This window comes from Salvelinus namaycush, chromosome 8 (genome assembly GCF_016432855.1).
Source record: "Salvelinus namaycush isolate Seneca chromosome 8, SaNama_1.0, whole genome shotgun sequence".
Classification (NCBI taxonomy): domain Eukaryota; kingdom Metazoa; phylum Chordata; class Actinopteri; order Salmoniformes; family Salmonidae; genus Salvelinus; species Salvelinus namaycush.
Window position 1 is genome coordinate 46,115,565 of NC_052314.1, and position 14,231 is coordinate 46,129,795.

The following is a 14,231-nucleotide window of genomic DNA, read 5'->3' on the forward strand; positions in this document are numbered from 1 at the left end:
AGTGGTTGATTTTACAGGGCAAGCTAAATTATTCTTGATTTAGTCTTGGTTTACTTTCTTTTACCAGGTTTAGTTGACAGAGCTTTATGAGTGGTTTATTTAATTGCGATCATATTAGTTTATTGACCCATGACCCTTCTCTGTGCTTCCTCTCTCCCTTCCTGTGTATGCTGGATACACCTCTAGGGGAGTTCTCAGGTGTGTATCTGAACCCTCTCTTTCTCACACACACACACGCACGCACGCACACACACACACCTTCCAAGACACAAATTACCACTGTGTGCCTGTAGGCTTTACCCAATGGCATGATGCTGGCATTACATGCTACAACAGTTGTTTTAAATGTTGATATTGTCCAGATAATGCTCTCTTTGATTGGTTGGTCATAACGTTACAAAGCTCAACTGAACCCTGTGGTCAATGAAGGTGAATCTCTGAGTCTAAACTGACAGTGTTCTCTGGTCTTGGACAGATCCAAGCTCTCTTTTTACTCTCTCAAGCTTTTGTATATAACAAGTGTTTATCAGCATTCTCTCTCTTTTTTGTCTCACCCCATCCCTCTTTCTCTCTTTCTCTGGCCTGTGCCCCCCTCCCTCTTCCTTCTCTCTCCCCGTTTCTCTTCCTGTCTCCCAGTCCGTGATGATTTTTTCGGTAAGGCTTCCTCTAGCCTTATTCAGCATCTCTGGCTGTTGTTCATCCTCCCATGTTGTTGTGTCTGTCTGTGATGTCTTGTCTTTTCTGCGTTCCATGTTGTGATGCCATTTCCTACCTGTTCCTCTGCTGTGATGTCACTTCCACCCGTTTCCTGTTGGCTGTTATTTGAGTCTGGCAAGCCTTTTCTTTTTGTATTTGTTTTTCACCTTTTATTTTGATTTTTAATCCATTGCTTCATCCTCATATTTGACACTGCGAAAGCTCTAACGGTTTTGACATGAGGTTATTGTTTGTAGGGTTGCCAGGTAGGTTGTGCCTACCGGAGAAAATATTGATTTCTCCTTTTTGGTTGAGAGGGAATGAGTCCCGTCCTGTCCGTCAAGTCTACAAAGGACTCATGTAAAAGTCAGTGTGGACATACACTTTTCATAAACCCTTAAAACTTTGGAAATAACTTCAAAACAATGGTGTTCTTTTGTGTTGGTTGTATTACCAAAATAAATGATTACACACATAATAAATATAACAAACAATGAGCTCTGGTACCTCAAGAAAAGTCCTGTACTTCGGGCCTAAAGGAGTCCAGCCCGGTAAAGGAGTTCAGTGAACCCAAGTGACCTCAGTCACACAATTTTCCTTTCATAAAGTGATTCTAAACCCTGTCTCATTAATACAATCAGATTGCAAGAAACAGTTTTACCACACACCTATAAAGTGTCACATCTCTGTAGTCTTCACTACAACTGAATCAGGGCCGGTCCTGGACGTTCTGCTGCCCTAGGCAAGACAAAAATCAGAGGAACAGAACATGATAGCAGCCCAATTAATAGGCCTATGCTGCAAATTAAACACAATTTTTAACACATCTGGTTAGTAGGCTATATAATCAGTTCAATGTCAATAGCATAGCCTAATATTTTCAATCTGATTACATTGATAAAATCACCAATGCCCTGGACATTCTGCTGCCCTAGGTGAGACAAAAATAATTACATCTTAGTCATGAATCTAAGCATGGCACTTTCAAAAGTTACCTTTCCACCCAGACAGAGGCTCTACTGACACAGAAAACTGTAAGCTTCAACTGCTGGCTAATAGTCCGTTGTATAACCCAACAACAGAAGTGCTTCCCTAAAAGCTGCCTGGGTTTAAACAAACATCTTCTCTTTTCAGAAAGAGAAAAGCTCAATTAATAGGGACAGAATAGCAAAGTCATTTTTTCATCTCCTCGAATATTATAGGCTGCAGTTTAGCTTCAGATTGTCATAGACAGGAATTAATATATCCCCATATGCATCGGAGTCACGTCTTTCGCGGGCATTTTAGAGCTTGTTTCTACCATAAGGCGTCACGGAGTTAAGCATTGTTATAGAACTCTTGATATAATCTGGATACGTTTTATGTATTTATTTCAAAATATAAAGCAAACAATAGATATAATTTTTGCCCTTTTCTTTAACAAATGGTATGTGATACCATCACTCAATTCGAGCACTTGTTTTAGTCAAACACACCAAGCCCTTCTCAGACATGGAGGTATTTAATCAGTGCATGCGACAGTGTTGGAGTATTTGGCTATACCGTCATCAATGGATAGGATAATTGTGTCTGTCAAACAGGTAGGCTCACCACTTATTTTTTGGAAGATGAAGAAATAAGCTCCAATTATATTTAACCCCTGCATTGGAGAGTTACAATGTTGCTATCACTATGCAACCTACTACCTATAGTAGGAAAACAAGTTACTTATTAATAATATCCCACCTGTTATCACACATGGCACGGACCCCATAATTGTTACAATTACAAAAAAAAAGAACACTAACATATTTAACATATATTTTAATATTTATGTAGAACTGTAAAACAGAGTAAGATCATTTGAGCGTTGGAAACAACTGCTGTCATAAATGCATGGTGGGCCTCGTTTCGCTGGCGCAGTGTAAAATAAGCTTTATGTCAATGACCCAGCCTAAACGAATTTCGTTTATTTACATACCGAATTTGATTGTCTAACATCAGTTTAAACAATTTATTGATTTTGTCTCCACCTAGAGTGGCCTCTTTCCTCTGCTGTGGTGCTGCATTGCAGTCAGCGATGTCTTCTCTCGAAGCTGTCCATGGTCCTGAAATCAAATCATCTTGAGTTTGCTTGGACACCAGTCTGATCTCCAGCTCCTTCCACCTTTGGGAACTATCTAGGTGGTCATGTGACTTCTTATGCGAGCTAAGGAGGTGGCACAGATTCTTCCAGTCCCTGGTTCCATCCCTGACCAGCGCAGATTTGCACTCGTGTGAAAAAAGTTTGCAGAAAAAACCTTGGTCTCTTCACTCTCTTCCCGTGGGCCACCGAAATGTTTCGTTGCCCCTCATCTCTTGGGAAATTCCCCTCCTTATCATGATGTGGCCCAGGCTGCACTAACATATCTCGTAAAGATCCATTCCTATATTTTGGCCACTCACCGGGATATTTTATGTTTTTTGTGTGGGAGTCGGATTTATCAGCAGCACCACTGTCATCCGGGACGGGGAGCGACGAATCTGAGTCTGGGTCCAAGATAGTAGGGTCTTCACTGGCATTGTATGGAGGTGTGGCTAGGCCTGGTGCGACCACCTGTTCGTGTCCAGCCAGAGAGCTTTCATCTTCGGTGGAATTGCATGGCTCGGACTCCTCCGGTTTGCTCTCTAAGCTCAGCGAACGGGGGCTCGTCGTTGTCGGCGAATGAGTGACCTGTCCAAGTAGGCTTGTCATTCTCCACACCAGCTGATGGACAGTGCTGCACGCTGATACATTTCACCAGAGAATTACTTTGGTTTAAAGATTGTGCCTCTTTTCTCATTGTTTAAAAAAAATATTCGCTTCCTGATAGTTGTTCACTAATCACTTTAATCACTAATCGTCTTCGTCACACACAAACATAAAAAAAAAAAAAAAAATACAATCATTTAATTGGCAGATACATTTTTATTAATGTTTCACAATTGGAAAATCTCATATAAACACACACATCACCATAGCTACCAATGATAGTTTTAGTGAACTTCGGGAGAAGCGGGAATGGATTGCAGCAACGCTATGAGCTGGTGGCTGGGGTGCCGCGGGCGGTGTAGAAGCCGATAAGGGGTGCTGGAGGGCGGCAGCCAATTGTCAAAATGCTGCCATAGGCGGTGGCCTAATCTTGCCTAATGGGAGGGCCGACCCTGAACTGAACACATAAATCATCACCTTATACATCACACCAATACAAATGAAATACCGTATGCAAAAAGTTGTAGTCAATCGGTCAGTCAGACAATCCAATCCGCCAACAGATCTCCGGCGGGGAAAGGCCACGAAGAAACAGCGGAGACCAACGTAGATTGGTAGTCGAACAATAGACCTAAGTAGAGCCAATACTGATTGATCCTGCCACACGGTTACAGTACACACTTTTTACTACAAACAAAACAAACTGGGTCTCAACGAGCTTCCAAGCTGAGGGTAGAACACTTCGTCTCTCGCGCCACTGTCACAACCTACTTTTGCGCAGCTAATCCTGGCTATTTAATAGGGAATTAAAGGGGAATCGCCCTATTGGCAGGAGAATCACGGATATGGTTCAGACAAATTCAGGGCCGTCACAAAGCGGATGAAAAAACCTTCAGTTGAATGACTTAATTTCAGAGATCCATTCCCCTTTTATTTGAGCATGTCACAGCAAACACATCATTAGTGTATCTGTTTTTATTTTGGGAAATCTTTTGGTCTTTTCTTGGTTTCATTTCAGCTTGCGGGAGTTGGTTTAAACACCATGATGCTCCCCCAAACCTCCAAACGTTCATGCATTACTGAAGTAGAATTAACCCATGAATAGCCCCAGAATTCACATTCAAAGACGATTAATCTGTTAATGAAAAAAAGTCAACTAAATGTATAGTTAATGAACAGTTGGAGAGTTCATGAAGTGTTTATAGAGCTATAGAATGAGTGTAGCCTGGTCCCAGGTCTGTTTGTGCTCTCAGACAGATCTGGGACCAGGCTAGAAAGAGTGTTGTTAGTGCTAATCAATGCTAACACTAATGTTAATATGTCACAGGGATGGGCAAGGAGGTGGAGAATCTGCTGACAGAGAACAAACATCTTCTGGAGACCAAGTAAGTGTGTGTGTGTGTGTGTGTGTGTGTGTGTGTGTGTGTGTGTGTGTGTGTGTGTGTGTGTGTGTGTGTGTGTGTGTGTGTGTGTGTGTGTGTGTGTGTGTGTGTGTGTGTGTGTTGTAAACTTACACTTGTTTGTTGTGCTGCTCCACATTAAAGATGGTTTGGTGCAAGATAGATTTACTAGCGGGGCTGTTCTTTTGTAAGGGTTGAGTAAAAAGGATTTTTTTTAAATGAATAGAGAGAGCACGCAAACGTGTGTGTGTGTGTGTGTGTGTGTGTGTGTGTGTGTGTGTGTGTGTGTGTGTGTGTGTGTGTGTGTGTGTGTGTGTGTGTGTGTGTGTGTGTGTGTGTGTTGAGAGTGATAGTAAGACACGGAGAGAAAGTGTTTTTTTATTGTGTTTTTATTTAGTTTTGTCAGTTTTCTTTTGAGGCCAGGTAACAGGTACAAAAAAACAATCAAAGAAATGAATCCAAGATAACCCCAACCCATTACCCCCATCAGTCCCCATCCACCTGCCCGTGTCCTCCCTCCTCACCCGGAAACCATGCCCCCCCCCGCCCTCCCCCACAACAGGTTTTCCTTTTCCAGTTGAAATGCCTTTCGGTTGGCACCCGAAGACTTTTGTTGAAGGATTATTGAGTAAAGCAGTACAATTAGATTCCCATTTCTCCCCATGCAGAAATGCTCTGAACATTGTGAAGAATGACCTGATAGCCAAAGTGGACGAGCTCTCAGGGGACCATGAGGTGCTGAGAGAGGAACTGGAGGCCCTTAGGACCGCCAAGAACAAAGTAGACACAAAGGTTAAAGAACTGGAAGAAGAGCTGAAGAGGTGAGGGGTTGTGGGAGGGTGTGCGTGCGTGCGTGCGGACATAGTGTGTGTGACTTGTGACTCTTATGACTCTTTGCCTCCTCAGGTTGAGAGCAGAGGCTCTGACGCTGGGAGCATCTCAGGACTCCAAGGATGAAGGAGGAGAAGATGTGAGTCAAACAACCAAAATAATAAACATTTTACATTTACATTTAATCATATAGCAGACACGCTTATCCAGAGCGACTTAGTCAGTGCATTAGTAACTAGATACAACAACCACATATCACAGTCATAGAGTCATAAGCTAGGTTTCCATCCAATTGACAACAGATTTTCATGAAAATATTCTAAAATGTATTTCCATCAGAGATTTGTTTCCATCAAATTGACTTGTTGCTGATAAAAGGCTGTGCTTGTTGACTTAGTGCACATTAAAAAAAAAATGCAGTTAAATTTCTATGTACCAAATAAAAATACAATATAAATGGGTTTCCATTGCATTTTCAACTCTACTGATGGTTTTGTCACAATTTTATTTTTGTTATATAGCGAATGTGCCCACTCTGGTCTTGGCATATGCGCTCAAGCCAATACCTCACAGATACAGTTCGGGAATAGCCTACTATACTACATGATGAGATTATTATGAACAAAAGAGTGAGATTATTTTTACTTGTCAAACAGCAGCCAAGCATCGATCATCATGTCACCAGAATAAGACTCTAGATATTTATTGGAAAGGAGCATTAAGCTCATCACTGTGGACTTTCACCACTCTGAAGTTTATAACTTATTTCATTTGTATCCTAATAAACTGCATGCTTTCCCGAGTCGTGGTGGGAGGACCACACAACACATCCCCGCTTGACTCCAAGTTTACTTTGATATGATGGTTAATATACTGAACGAATATAAACGCAACATGCAACAATTTCAAAGATTTTACTGAGTTACAGTTCATATTAGGAAATCAGTCAGTTGATCAGGCTGTTGATTGTGGCTTGTGGAATGTTCTTCCACTCCTCTTCAATGGCTGTGCGAAGTGGCTGGATATTGACGGGAATTGGAACACGCTGTCCCAAACATGCTAAATGAGTGACACGTCTGGTGAGTATGCAGGCCATGGAAGAACTGGGACATTTTCAGCTTCCAGAAATTGTGTACAGATCCTTGCGACATGCATTGTCATGCTGAAACATGAGGTGATGTCGGCGGATGAATGGCATGACAATGGGACTCAGGATCTCGGAACGGTATCTCTGCATTCAAATTGTCATCGATAAAATGCAATTGTGTTCATTGTCCATAGCTTATGCCTGCCCATACCATAACCCCACCACCACCATGGGGCACTCTGGTCACAACATTGACATCAGCAAACAACTTTGGAGGCAGTTTATGATAGAGAAATGAACATTCAATCCTCTGGCAACAGCTCTAGTGGACATTCCTGCAGTCAGCATGCCAATTGCACGCTCCCTCAAAACTTGAGACATCTGTGGCCTTGTGTCGTGTGACAAAACTGCACATTTTAGATTGGCCTTTTATTGTCCCCAGTCCTCAGTACAAGGTGCACCTGTGTAATGATCATGCTGTTTAATCAGCTTCTTGATATGCCACACCTGTCAGTTGGATGGATTCTTTTAGCAAAGGAGAAATGCTCACTAACAGGGATATAACCACATTTTTGAATAGAACTTGAGAGAAAAAAGCTTTACATGTTGCGTTTATATTTCTGTTCACTATATATCAATATTTTTGTTCTTAAAGGCACCTTTTATTGCATAACAAGAAAGGCAAGTACAAAAGTGTTTTTTAGTTTTTTTCAAATGTCGAATTACTGTAGTTGGTAGATTTGTTGTATATGGGTTAATCCTGGGAGAATGCCACCTGCCAAATTACTATTGTGCCAGCTTTCTCCGTAGAGCTGACCTTGCTAGTTTGACAGAAATGCCTTTGCAGGAGCCCTCAATCCTAATTGAGCTCATATGCAATTCACAACCGCATTTCACATACCTACTCAACTAAAATTGGCTAGGGCAGGGGTTCCCAAACTTTTTTGGCCCACGACCTCATTTTGATATAAAAAATGTTTTGCAACCCCACCATGTAAACAAAGTGATGTAATTAACAGTCAGTTTACTTTTTTAATTGGGGTTATGACAGTCTATTACAAATCAGTCTGATTATACATTTGACAGTATTTCAATCTGAAGGAAGTATGGTTAGAAGTGACTGAAATGCATCAGAAAGGTATTGGGAAGTTCAGAAGATCATCAGGCTATAATTTTGTATGATCTTAATTGTTCTTTTTCCCCCAGTCTGATTTAGTGCCTGGTCTTATCCACTCTGTTCTGATGGGTCCTATGTGGCTTCTGAGCATTGTAGAGGGAAACAGAAGACACATACAGTGCATTCGGAAAGTATTCAGACCCCTTCACTTTTTCCACATTTTGTTACGTTTAGGGGTGTGGCGGTCATGACATTTTGTCAGCCAGTGATTGTCAGGCAAATAACTGCCGGTTTCACGTTAATTGATTGTTAATTAACATAAACACATTTAGCATCTAATTTTTCCACGCATAGCCTACAAGTCACTGACGCAGACCTTTGGAACATGTAATATACACCATCACAATAAATCCATTATTTATTTTAGACGGGTCTAAGGAAACATGATATTAAGAAAATGTAGTCAGTTTCAGAAGAACAGAGTAGCATACTCTGCATTTTCCTTATGTTAGGCCTTGATCTGGCTATGCCGTATGGCTGTGGGCTACACTAGTTCATTTTTAACAGACAAGATTTGCATAGAATTCCATAGCATTATTTATATTATTTTATAGTATGAAGAATACAATTGAACATAGCTGAATAAAATAGACAGAATATTTTCTCCAAGCGATTTGAGGGAGTGTGCACATGCTGCTATTCTGTGTTGAGCGGTTAACAAAGAAAAAGGTACTCCTATATGCTTAATTTAGAGTTATTTATGTAACTTTAGTTGTGATAGAAATGTTGGGCTATAGGTTTTGATTTTTAATACATCCTAAGGCTGCATGATGCAACTCTGATGATGATTTGAAAAAAGTCGCAGGAAAGGTCTGAGCTCTGCTTAGTTTTTTGCGCAGGCTGTACACACTTCATCAGTCTCTCATTCACAATTTCACAAACACTTGATAATGCCTCGAACTACCCGGCTGCATCCCCTTTGTCTGGCCATAATCCCCTTTAAAGAATCCATGCCTTTTGTGGCTGTTATGCCCTTGGGCTGAAAATTATAACTCCCTTCTCCACCCTGCATGCCGAAGCACCTCTCACTCACATGGCTCTCAGTCACGTGATTGGGTCTTTCTCACAGGCTATAAGTGAGAACAGACACATCGGGGACGCAACTGCGCGCGTCCTTATCCAATTCCGAGGCGCATATTGAAGATATTGGAAGAACTGTCCACATTTACTTTTCGTCAGCCAACATTATGAGTAGGCATAATGAACAGCAAAAGCACTAGCCTATGTCAATTGACCTATTCTGTGTGAGAAATAAATATTCCAAACGTAGTCCGGGACAGTTGTGGGATGCAATAGATCCCAAATGAATACAACCACAGATGAGAACATTTAGCTTAAAATGTTGATAAACTATTAGGCTATTTCTTCACATTATAAGCGCAGCAATGTGCACACGGCAGTAGGCTATAAGCGAGGAGAATGTTCCATTTGCAGGAAAACACCAGTCTCAAAAGTGACCACAAATGCGATTATGCATGTAATGCTTTTATTATAAAGGTGCATTTTTATGGTGAAAATTATCCTTCGCAAACTTGAAACTCACGTGCTGCGTATGTATGCCAGTTATGCTCCACACCCATTGTAAAGCAGATTAATCTGCTTCATTTTAAGAAGTTATTTGGCCACTTTAGTTGTGATACAAACCTTATCAAAACAGATAGGCCTATGGGCTAGGCTACATGAGGTGTGCGAAAATGATTTGAAGAAGTCGCAAAAAAAAGCATGCGCTGTTTGCCTTCAGCTGGGCATCATTCAAAAGTGATAATATATCATTCACAAATGATAGGGTAATATTGTCACCCATCACACTTTTCTTGATTTAATCTTGTCTTTATATATACTAAGTAATATATGTGTGAAATTTGTTTTGATTTAGAATGAACCATTATCATGCACCTGTCTCGAAACGGGCAGCGGGAAAAAAAGTACATGTCGTCTATGCACTTAAATAGCGAATGGAGGACGCTTTTTCTGTGGTTCATTTTCATGCCAGCCAGGTAGACTATATTCCTGTTTTAAAGTGAAGCAATGTGCGTAATATTAGGAAGGTTGAGACATAAATATAGTAGGCCTAGCCTATAGAAAGCTGTTAGGAACCTCCTCTTTTTAATAGAAGCCATCACTCTGTTTTCTCACGCAATTGCATAGCCTATAGAAATGTTGTGAGCTCATGGGCTCTCATGAAGTGTTTTGATTAGATTTTCGAACACATTTGCATTGATGTCAGCGTAATTAGAAAGACAATGAAGTGCAGAGTACCAGGCAGTTAGCAAGTTTGGTAGTGTACAAATGACCATCAGCAGCATTAGAGCTTGGAGAAGCCTAATTACCGTGACTAAACTGTCACATGGAATTTGACTGCCATCATAACTCGTGACCGCCAGTGTGGCGGAAATATGGCCATCGTAACAGCCCTACTTATGTTACAGGCTTATTCTAAAATGGATTCAACAGTTTTTTCCCCTCATCAATCTACACACAATACCCCATAATGACAAAGTAAAAACAGGTTTTTAGAATATTTTGCAAATACATAAAAAAATATAAATAATTATATCACATTTACATAAGTATTCAGATCCTTTACTCAGTACTTTGTTGAAGCATCTTTGGCAGCGATTAAAGCCTTCTTGGATATGATGCTATAAGCTTAGCAGACCTGTATTTGGGGAGTTTCTCCCATTCTTCTCTGCAGAACTTCTCAAGCTCTGTCATGTTGGATGGGGAGCGTCACTGCACAGCTATTTTTAGGTCTCTCCAGAAATGTTCAATCGAGTTCAAGTCCGGGCTCTGGCTGGGCCACTCAAGGACATTCAGAGACTTGTCCCAATGCCACTCCTGCGTTGTCTTGACTGTGTGTTTAGGGTCATTGTCCTGTTGGAAAGTGAACCTTCGCCCCAGTCTGAGGTCCTTTTTATATATATATTTTTTATTAGTCAGTTAAGAACAAATTCCTATTTACAAGACGGCCTAGGAATGGTGGGTTAACTGCCTTGTTCAGGGGCAAAATTACAGATTTTTACCTTGTCAGCTCGGGGATTCAATCTAGCAACCTTTCGGTTACTGGCCCAACGCTCTAACCACTAGGCTACCTGCCTGAGCGCTCTGGAGCAGGTTTTCATCAAGGATCTCTCTGTACTTTTCTCTCCCAGTCCCTGCCGTTGAAAAATATCCCCACAGCATGATGCTGCCACCACCATGCTTCACCGTAGGGAGGGTATTGGCCAGGTGATGGGCGGTGCATGGTTTCCTCCAGACTTGACTCTTGGCATTCAGGACAAAGAGTTCAATCTTGGTTTCATCAGACCAGAGAATCTTGTTTGTCATGATCTGAGAGTCCTTTAGGTACATTTTGGCAAACTCCAAGCTGGCTGTCATGTGCCTTTTACTGAGGATTGGCTTCCATCTGGCCACAATACCATAAAGGCCTGATTGGCGGAGTGCTGCAGAGATAGTTGTCCTTCTGGAAGGTTCTCTCATCACCACAGAGGAACTCTGGAGCTCTGTCAGAGTGACCACCGGGTTCTTGGTCATCCTCCCTGACCAAGGCCTTTCTCCTGCGATTTCTCAGTTTGGCCGGGCGGCGAGCTCTAGGTAGAGTCTTGGTGGTTCCAAACTGCTTCCATTTAAGAATGATGTAGGCCACTGTTTTCTTGGGGACCTTCAATACTGCAGAAATGTTTTGGTACCCTTCCCCAGATCTGTGCCTCAATCCTGTCTTGGAGCTCTATGGACATTTCCTTCAACCTCATGGCTTAGTTTTTGCTCTGACATGCACTGTCAACTTTGGGACCTTATATAGACAGATATGTGCCTTTCCAAATCATGTCCAATCAATTGAATGTACCACAGGTGGACTCCAATCGAGTTGAAGAAACATGTCAAGGATTATCAATGGAAATAGGATGTACCTAAGCTCAATTTCGAGTTTCATAGCAAAAGGTCTGAATACTTATGTGAATAGTTGTTTCTGTTTTTTATTTGTAATATATTTGCAAAAAAATGTAAAATCCTGTTTTCACTTTGTCATTATGGGGTATTATTGGTTGATGAGGGAAAAAAATAACTTCATGAAATTTAGAATAAGGCTATAACATAACAGCATTTTGAGAAAGGGAAGAGGTCTGAATACTTTCCGAATGCACTGTATGTGTTCCTTAGAGTCTTATCTTTAAGTGATGGGGTCAAAATATTTTGGAGTTTAAATCGTTCAAAAGACATTTGTAGGAAGAAAACAGAAACCACTCTGTTTATTACAACCACATCTAGCGGCTACCGGAAATTCTCTCGTTACCCCATTTTCAAATCAGGTGACCCCTATTTTGGGAAACGCTGATCTAGGGGCATGTTGAGCTAACTATGCCTCTCGTTTTGGCAGTGAATAGTTTGCTTATAGCCTTCTGAAAATGTTGTGAAAAATAAAATATCTGATAGCCAGCAAAGAACAGTTTGGGGTCGGCAGGCACGACAGTGTAAAAGGGTATGAATGCAACTTGTGCCCTCTCTCTTCCCCCCCTTCTCTCTTCTTCTCTTATCATCCTTCCCTTTCTCTTCCTCTCTTCTCTCCTCCTCCCCTCTCTCCTCCCTTCTCGCCTCCTCCCTTCTCGCCTCCTCCTTTTCTTTCTCAGTACTCGTCTCCGATGGTGGATGGGGATGTGACCATGACGCAGCGTCGGCGTTTCACACGGGTGGAGATGGCCAGGGTCCTGATGGAGAGGAACCAGTACAAGGAGAGACTAATGGAACTACAGGAGGCCGTCCGGTGGACAGAGATGATCAGGTGAGGTGGGGAAGAGGGGGGAGGAGTGAGGGTGGAGGGGGGAAGGTGTGAGGGGTGAGGAGAGAGAAACCAGTACAAGGAGAGGCTGATGGAGATGCTGTAGGCCGTCTGGTGGACAGAGATGATCAGGAGAGGCAGGCCTTATCTCCTATGTTTAGCATGACAATGACCATAGAAGTTGGCAAGACAAACAGATCTGCGACCAGGCTAGGTATATGCTGCTCCCATGCTTTATTCCTGCACAAACATGCCTCTCTCTATTTAAGTACTTTTGGAAGATTAGTCCAAATGAGGACTAAAAGAGATCCAAATAAATTCAAATCAAATTCAAATCAAAATCTCTGTCTCCTCAGGGCATCCAGGGAGAGTCCTCAGATGCAGGAGAAGAAGAAATCCACCATCTGGCAGTTGTGAGTTGTTATCAGTGCCATATATTATAACGGTGTCATCATGCTTCAGTTCTGCTAGCACCTAGTTCGGCTGGAACCGAATGAGTGTGCTCGCTTACTCCCTTAAAAGATGTGCGCTTGAAAAACGAGAAAAAAGCGGCAATAGTACTGTTTGTCAATTTTGAGACGACTCAAAATAGTCCGAATTAATCTAAGATAACTCAAGAAATCTGTCATTTATTTTGACGTTTTTGCAGAGGATATCTTTGAAAAACCCTTACCCGAAGTCCAAAACAAACAAAAACGTCACCAAATGTTGTCAAAATATATGCAGAAACTCTTCCGAACTGTTTCGGCTGGGAAGCATTCGGACACCTTAAGGCTGTGTACTGTATGCTTTGTAATGTACAGTTAATGAAATTGTTACTAAACTTTCTGACTGTTCATCCCTCTCTCTTCTCTCCTTCCAGTTTCGCCCGTCTGTTCAGTTCCTCGGCCAGTCCTCCGCCAGTCAAGCGTCCGTACTACAGCGTCAACATCCACTACAAGTCCCCGTCCCCTGCAGGCTTCCCCCAGAGACGCAGCCACACCATGTGTCAGATCTCCACCTCAAACCGAACCCTGGAGTTTTTCCCAGAAGAGTGAGAGAAAAACACACACCAACCTTTTAATTTACATTCTTCCCTCACTCTGTCTCCATCCCTTCCCATCCCTCTCCCTCCGTCCATCCCTCTTATCTCTCCGTCCCTCTATCCCTTCCTCCCTCCATCCCTCCCTTGTCCACCCTCTAACATTGTAGTTAGTTAGTTGTTTATGCATGTGTAGGGGAGAGGTTGGGGTTGCACTGTCGTAAGTGTAATCCTACAGTATGTGTATGTGTGATGTCATTTTACCCCTCATATTTTTGAGTGAAATGATAATAAGCAGAAAAACGAACATATTTTGAGTCAGTTAGTAGTGTTCCTGCACGTGCCTTCATGTTAAAGTGCAAAAGGATGTAAGTATGGTTGCTAGTTAATATCACTGCTTTGTGCATTGTTCGTAATGATTAGTGTTAAGTGCAGATCACATATTGTGATTGCTTCTTATTTTGAGCTCTACTCCTGTTCTTCTGTTTTCCATTCATTTTCTCCTGGCTTTTGAGCTGGCTGTATCTTAACT

The 14,231-nt window shown here is 41.9% G+C and overlaps 1 protein-coding gene across 1 annotated transcript in view; it reads left to right on the plus strand.

The window, feature by feature from the left end:
• Positions 1 to 14,231, plus strand: part of LOC120052154 (C-Jun-amino-terminal kinase-interacting protein 3-like) — a 71,852-nt gene that overhangs the window by 30,121 nt on the left and 27,500 nt on the right. The window contains exons 10-17 of the mRNA XM_038998987.1: positions 187 to 198; positions 637 to 654; positions 4,734 to 4,791; positions 5,475 to 5,627; positions 5,713 to 5,776; positions 12,530 to 12,681; positions 13,035 to 13,091; positions 13,541 to 13,711. Of these exons, the coding sequence (XP_038854915.1) occupies positions 187 to 198; positions 637 to 654; positions 4,734 to 4,791; positions 5,475 to 5,627; positions 5,713 to 5,776; positions 12,530 to 12,681; positions 13,035 to 13,091; positions 13,541 to 13,711 (685 nt within the window). The remainder of the gene's footprint in view (positions 1 to 186; positions 199 to 636; positions 655 to 4,733; positions 4,792 to 5,474; positions 5,628 to 5,712; positions 5,777 to 12,529; positions 12,682 to 13,034; positions 13,092 to 13,540; positions 13,712 to 14,231) is intronic.